We start from the raw sequence: 7,572 nt of genomic DNA on the forward strand, positions 1-7,572 counted from the left end.
TGTCGTACACAGTTACAAAATGGCTGCTGATCTAGTGGACTCCTTCGGAGCTTACGCTCCCTTTACCGCCCTTCGTCTGGCCGTTTCTTGGAAGATCGCGCTTGGAAAAAAAGGAGAAGCAGGACCACGACGGAATTGAGTTCCGAGACGGACATACCCCGAGAGTCTCGATGGTCGTCTAGGAATCCACGAAGCTGGAAAAGAAGGAAGAACGTGGATCAGTGGTGCGCAATATATACGAAAGTAAAATCAAAACGTGAATACAGTAATTCGCGGGTAGTAAAATGGCTTTGAGAACGATAAGTGGAGTAAATTTATTGACACCGACGACATTTCTACCAAATGTGCCGAGAGCACTTCTTCAGTCGTTGTGAATGAAACGGGATAAACTAAAAAATAGTAAGTGCGCCACTGCAGAGATTGTAATTTTAGTTTATCGTATATTATTTATGGTGGCAGAGGGCCATGGTACATCGTTTGGCCCAGTGACGAAAAGGGTTGCGCACCCCTGATGGTAGATGATGGAGGATGACGGATGAAAGGGGACCAGAGGTGGAAGGCGGAGTGTAAGAGCAAGGAAAAGAAAATGGCGAGAGATACAGCGGGGAAAAAAGGGAGAATCAGGGGTGGTTCGAGAAAGAGCGAAGCCGGAGGGGGCGAAGGGAGAAAAGCAAAGAAAAGCCTTTCCCTCTCGATGTCATTCGGGTTCAGAGAGCAACTTCCGCAATTGCGACGAGATGCCTCTGTATAAGATAGCCACTCGGCAGCGCTAAGGGCCAATCCCTTTTATTGCCGTTCGTTTCACGGTAATCGCGTGAGTAGCTGAATATTCCGTTGCACCGATACGCGACCAAGGATTCCGGAAAACGCGTTTTGAATTAGCCTGGGGGCTGGAGAGCGTTTTATCCTTCGACGAGGCTTTCGAGAGACTTTTATCCACTTGCTCGACCGGAAATAAAGATCTTGAGAAAGTCACAGTCGATGGAGTTGGAGTGGTTCCGTCTCGATCGAGTAGTTCCTTTCGATCGAGACACGCGTGTCGCCGAAATTTTCGACGGGAGTTTGACTTTTGATATATGCTTGGACAGAGAGAACGTGAACTGTTCCGTATAGACAGTAGCATGTAAATAAATATGATAATGCGAGGGAATGGGAATATCCGTTTCCAGAGAAGATCTGTTCAGGATGTGTTCGGGTCGCGAAGAGTCGAAGTTGAAAAACAAAACCTTGACGTAAACTACCATCGTGGAACCCTTTAACGAGAGGCTGAGAATTTACGATTCCGTCGCGCATAATCGAGTTGCAAATTAGCGACGAAATAAACCACCGAACAGACGAGGGTTCGGATGAGAGCTCTTTGTCGGAGAGCGCAGGAAGCCCGAGAGGGCATTATGCCGCGCGAATACGTCGAAAGCGATTGGCTCTCGTTCGTCTTCTTTGGGGCGGGGGCTGAAACCCGAAGGCGCCAACCCGAAGTAACCGGAACCGGCGTTCCGTTTCAATGCGCGATCGTGAAAAGAGCCGATAACACGGGCTCCGAGTAAAAGCAAATGCCTTTCGAAGATACTGGCTGGGAGTCTTTTAATGTGATTTTGCACTTGCAGAAAGCCTCGTCCAATAGCGATAGGGCTTCTTTGTGCCGCGAGTAGGGGATTTTTATACGGGGACTCTTTTATTAAAATGATTCTCCAAGGGTTATTCGAACCTTTCAATATGTCGACAGACCGATTACGATGAAAAACGCGTACCTAACGAACAACGTTCTCGTCGTGTTGCAGATCCACGGATACCATCGAGTTCGAGCGTGAGTCCCTGGCAAATATCACCGCAGCCAGAGCTTCGAGCCGTTGCCTAGCGGCTTTATCCTCGAGGACCAGGCGGCGTTCGTGGCAAGACGGCCGATCGTGCGAACGTCCTCGGTAATATTCCGCGGCTGCCACGACCAGCAACAGCCCGAAGATTCTCCCAGCAAAGGCCAAAATGCACATCGAGGTGCAGGTGGCGCTCAACTTCGTGATATCGTACCTCTATAACAAGCTGCCTCGCAGACGGGTGAACATCTTCGGCGAGGAGCTCGAGAAAGCCCTGAAGGACAAGTTCAAGGGTCACTGGTACCCTGAGAAACCGTTCAAGGGATCGGCGTTCAGATGCTTGAAGACCGGAGACCCGGTGGACCCCGTGTTGGAACGCGCCGCGAAAGAGAGCGGCGTCCCGATCCAGGACATCCTGGAGAACCTTCCAGCAGAGCTGGCCGTCTGGGTCGACCCAGGCGAGGTGAGCTACCGCATCGGCGAGATGAACGCGGTGAAAATCTTGTACTCCGAGACAGGCGACCCCCACGACGAGAGTTCGGCCGATCGCGAGGTGACCAAGACCTTCAACCCCGAGGCCCAGTGCTTCAGGCCCATCGAGGCCGTTGGCACGTCCTTGGGCGGGCTCAGTCTCAGTCCCAAGTCCACGTCGCCGTTCCCCAGCTCGCTTGGCAGCAACGCGAGCAACGGCTCCTCGAACAACCAGCAGAGCGGCCACGGATCCGGTTCCTCGTCGGCGCCGTCGCCGACGCCCATCAACAACTCGTTCAAGCGCTCGCCTAGTCCTGTCACAGTCTTCATCCCACGCACCACCGCGCCGCTCACCTTCACCACCGCCACCTTCGCTCAGACAAAGTTCGGCAGCACCAAGCTGAAGACCAGCAGCAAACGCGCCAACAGGTTGGTAACAAAGTTCGTTTCTTTTCAGTCTCTTCTCGTCTCTCGGTATCCGTTAGCTTCCACGAGCATCGAGATATTAGATTGGTAAAAAATTAATGTCGATTAATATCGACCAACCTAATATAAATTCGTCCGACGGAGACCGGTCGCAATCCCACGCACGAATAAATTCGACCAACCCACCGCAACCGTTCCACGCACCACGCGATTCACCGGACTTCCCTGCTCTTTATCCCCTGACCGCAACACGCGGTAGCAAACAATCGAGCTGGCAAATGAACCACACCGTAACCTTCCTGCTTTCAGAATGTCCCCCACCGAGTTCTCGAACTACATCAAGCAGCGCGCCATGCAGCAACAGATCCACCATCACCATCACCATCAGCAGCATCAGCAGCAACAGCAGCAGCAACAGCAGCAGCAGCAGCAACAACAGCAGCAGCAGCAGGCTGCTCCCGGTGGTTTGCCGGTCTCGCGGAGTTCCCCGCGCAGCCGCAGCCTGTCCCCGGGAAGCATAGTCGCGGGTGCTGGGCAGCAGCACACGGATCCGAGCGCGTACTTCTTCCAGCACGGGCCAGCCGCCTATCATCCTCAGTTCCCTCATCGCAACATCTTCGACTCGTCGAGCCACGGTGGTTACCTGTCTGCCGATCTCTACACGGGCGCCAACTTCCCGTCGTCCTATCTCGATCCAGCGACGATCGCCGGCCACCAGTTCTACGGTGGCAGCGTGAACGGCACCAGCAGCGCGGCAGGCAGCAACGGGAACTCTCACAGCGCCGGAAACCTCGGCCCCGTCGGTTCCACGGCGACGAATAGCAACGTGAACGGCGCCGCTCAGCAGCAAGACAAGACAGCGTTGGTCGAGGGTCTGAACAACTTCGGCTTGGGCTCCGTGGCATCGTATTCGGCCAGCCAGTATCAGCACCTCCTCGTGGCCAATTAGTTCCCCGCACGGGTCGAAGCCGAGCGAGCAGCGCGGCTCGAGTCGTGCCCCATCCTCGGTGCTGCTTTGCCAGAGAGGCGGGACAGGAGGATCAGAGAGACGGAAACGCCCTTCCAGTCTCTCCTACGTCGAGACGTCGTCCAAAGTCTAGGTTCCGAACCCTGACACACCCGATCCGCTTGCACCATCCGGGGGGCTTCTCGCCTAGAGGAGGCCGTCGACTCCTGCTCATCCTAGTTCCAGCTGTCTCTCTCTCCAGAGAGTGTATCCAACAGTCGCCACGGTAGCTCCGATCACCCGAACGTTTGGTCATCGACTTCATCGGTTTCGACGACTCCCCGTTTCGCGTTCCATCCGTCTCGTCGTTGCGAGAGCCGGCCACGCGTATCCGCGATCGTGGCAGGCTGCCGATCTATGGACAGGCTCGCATCGTAACACGTCCAAAAATCGGATGGGGAGATAGGAGATCGGCAACCTGCGGCCACGCGACTGCGGACGAGGATTCGCGGGAGAGGGAAAGAAAGAGCGGGAGTGAAAGAGAGCGTGTGCCGAGGAATGCGTGTAAAACGTTTGCGGACGAGTAGGAGCGGAGAACGAGGAAGGAGAAATTTTTGACACGACGGGGACTCGCGAAACGCGAACCACCGACTCAACCGTAGAGCTTCGCGTGTACGCTAACGTTCCATCAACCGAATGATCGACGGACCCGATCGCGATGGCGCCCACGGTCGCCAGGTTCGAATGGCTGCTCCAGTTGGCTACCTTAGATCGGCCACTCGAGACCAGTCGTTTCGGTTCAGAAATCGAACGACGCGCACCCACACCTGGGACAGCGAAAAGGCCAAGAGATACATACGCATACACACATTCGGACATCCCCCTACACACACACACACACATACATACACACGCGCGTACACAGACATACGACACGGAAATCACACGCAGAGACGAGAACACACTCACCGTTCACCTGGCGACGAACACATATAATTAATACGTACACACCAACCCCCTCGTGGGCCGACTATCATCGGGACACCAGAGGGGACGGGAGGGGTGAAAAGAACACTTTCGCGCACGACTTCACCAACACGTACACAGATATTACCAACGTGTAATAATTTATTTTTTCACTGGTATAGTCGGAGAATTGATAATGAATATATCTGTAGAGCCTATGTATTATATTCAAGAATAATGCACTCACTTCACGGGTTCTCGCGAAACGGTAGGAACTACTTGTGAACCCGAGCTACAGAAGCGTCGATGAATCGCGTTCGAGGAATGAACGCGACGACCACTCCGTACTCTAGAGCGTTCGCGAAACATAGGGAGGGAGATAGAGAAAGTGAGAGAGTGAGAAGCGACTCGTTCCCTTGGAACCCATCAGCGAACAGACCAGGACCAGCGGAGACGAACGAACAACGTCTTTCTTGAACGATCGCGGGGGTGAGAGAGGACGAAAGCACTGCTGTCCAAGCTCTGCTCCGACCCCCCGGGTGATTTCTTTGTCGATCGAATCGCAGACGATACACGCAGTTCCATACCGTTTGGAAAACTCGTCCTCGGTACGATTTTACATTTTATTTTTATAATAAATGCAGTAGAGAGTAGGGGAGAAAACACGGGGGAGGAGGGAGTAGAAAGGAAAAGAGAATGGCGGTGTGTTCGTAGGAACGAGAGCTGGCTGCGTTGCGGGTCCTCCGAATCAAGGTTTAACAGAATTTTGATGAACGGCCCGATCATCCGACGCGTCTTTCCGAGAGTCGCTTTGAACGATGGTAGACAATTTTGCGTATTATTCGTTGCTTAAGTTATACGAGAATATAGTCTATTTTACGGTGTACGAAACTGTAATCCTTTACATTTTGTAATATTATAATAGTTTACTTTATATTTAAATTCTTAGTTTTATATTTAATTCTAAGACTTAACGTAAGAGACGTTTTTTATCTACTCGTGAAATTGAAACACAATTGTCCATACCTTTTCGAAGACTCAATCGCTACGCGTCGATCTCACTTTTGAATCTTTTATTGCGTTATCGTGCGTAAGATAGCGATTACGATGTTGCCAATAACGATACACTCGGAGTACACGGCTTACTAAAAACTAGGAAACGTAAAGCTTTCGTCGGACTATTAACGAAACAAATCGAGAACGTCGGTGACCGGGTTAGCGTCGAAATTTCGCATCCGAATGAGTATTTCGCGCATTTTTTGGATATCTTTTGATCCAGAGCTAATCCCCTGGCTGAACGTTTTCTTTCGACGCGGGTTCATGGGGCGTCGCGACGACTCTCTCGAGTACTCCAGCTATCGGACAACGCACCCTCTGCTCGTCCAAGTTCGCGACACCAAGCCGGTGGGTGAGAGTTTCCGAACTTTCCTAATTCCCGTGCTATCGAACAAGCTCTTCGGTTTCTCGCTAGCCCATCGATCCTTGGGCTTGGTCGAGGCTGCCTGTCCGAAGTTAGGCGCCGCTTCGTCCGCGCGTACGTGCGCGACGCCTCGAGATCGTAGGTACCATCCACACCGCAGAACCGAGGAGAATGTCCCTGTATTCTCCAAAATCGTTGATCAGAATTTTCGGAAGACGGCTAGTAAAACTGCTGTCGAAAGAAGGCAATTTACGAGAGATGACTCTCGCGAGCGTCGCTCAGGGGCATTCATCGAAGCTTCTAGCAGCGCGAAGAGAAACGGGGACGTCACGGTTAGCCACGAGTAGCCCGCAACCAGCCAGTCCGCGTTCGCCAGTATAATTAGGTGATTACGTTATTAAAGACCGCCGTCACTGTCCTCGACGGACAGAACACGACCGCGCCAGTGACCCAAAGACTGGAGAAGATGCTCCGTTCGAGAAGTCTCCACGGAGAACGACGAGACGAGGTTTCCAGGTGAACGACTGTCGAGCCGGCTGTTCCCCGAATAAGTACCGTGAAACTTCCCATTTGGAATCGATCTTCTGAGTCTCGGTTAGGTCGTTCGATACAGGATACTTTTAATACTTTATCGCGAACAGTTCAAGTACAAGACCCCTAAACGAAGCCATTTTTCAGAAGGTGCCAGTCAACGATTTATTAGAAATTACGTTCCTGACAAATTTCAGACCCTCCTGAAGAGAAAAACGCCTACGCAAAGGCTTCCTAACTCGGACCGAAGAGTCCTCGGTTCGTTCGGTTCTCCTCGGAAACGTCCAGCTCGACAGCCAGCAACGATCGTCCCGAAAAATTCTCCTCGGTCTCGGTGACCGTCGGTACATCGTTTCATCTCGAACGGTGATTCCCTGTTCGGTCGAAGGTCGGAGTCTGTCCGTCGAGAGGAAGACAGCGACGACGGACGGAGGTGCCGTGAGCCGCGGGCCAGGCACTAGGTGCTAAGTATTAACAAAAAAAAAAAGTGTTTATCTTGTCGTCGTGGGACAAACGTACGGAGTACGCGCGGCCTGGAGACTGTCGACGAGCTCGTCCGCAGAGATATAAATCAGGGTTCCTTCGCGTATCGCACGATCCCAGCTCGATCCAAAGCGCGCAAGTGTCCTCTCTCCTTAGGACTAGTTTCTAACCTTAGCGTGACTACTTCGTATCGTGTAAGTGTTGTAGCATAATTTTAGGCGTGACCGTTAATCGTTCTTTCGTACGAATTTTTATATAGCCCGTTTTGTATATGATCGACGCCGCACACATGGCAGCTTCCGTACAGCTGGACCGCGATCCACGGACGACGCCGATCGCGGTCGTTGCGCGCCGGATCGAGACACGGGGATCGACTTGTGATCTGGAAGGGTTGTGTGTTCAATTACGATTCTGGCGAGCCTGGCGTTGCTGGAGCCTCGATTCGGAGCCCCTGGAGAAACTTGCATTTTTTCGAAAGGATCGTCCAACCCGACGATTATCCGATCCAGCGACGCCGC

The 7,572-nt window shown here is 52.7% G+C and overlaps 1 protein-coding gene across 6 annotated transcripts in view; it reads left to right on the forward strand.

Moving 5' to 3' along the window:
* LOC128891514 (protein Tob1-like) overlaps positions 1-6,251 on the forward strand; it is a 67,768-nt gene extending 61,517 nt beyond the window's left edge. For all 6 annotated transcript variants that reach the window (XM_054151027.1, XM_054151026.1, XM_054151023.1 and 3 more), the window contains 2 exons: positions 1,779-2,711; positions 3,018-6,251. In XM_054151027.1, coding sequence (XP_054007002.1) covers positions 1,981-2,711; positions 3,018-3,657 — 1,371 coding nt within the window. In that variant the 5' untranslated portion in view covers positions 1,779-1,980 and the 3' untranslated portion in view covers positions 3,658-6,251. The remainder of the gene's footprint in view (positions 1-1,778; positions 2,712-3,017) is intronic.
* The last annotated feature ends 1,321 nt before the right edge of the window (positions 6,252-7,572 follow it).

Source organism: Hylaeus anthracinus, unplaced genomic scaffold (assembly GCF_026225885.1).
Source record: "Hylaeus anthracinus isolate JK02 unplaced genomic scaffold, UHH_iyHylAnth1.0_haploid 12002, whole genome shotgun sequence".
Lineage (NCBI taxonomy): Eukaryota > Metazoa > Arthropoda > Insecta > Hymenoptera > Colletidae > Hylaeus > Hylaeus anthracinus.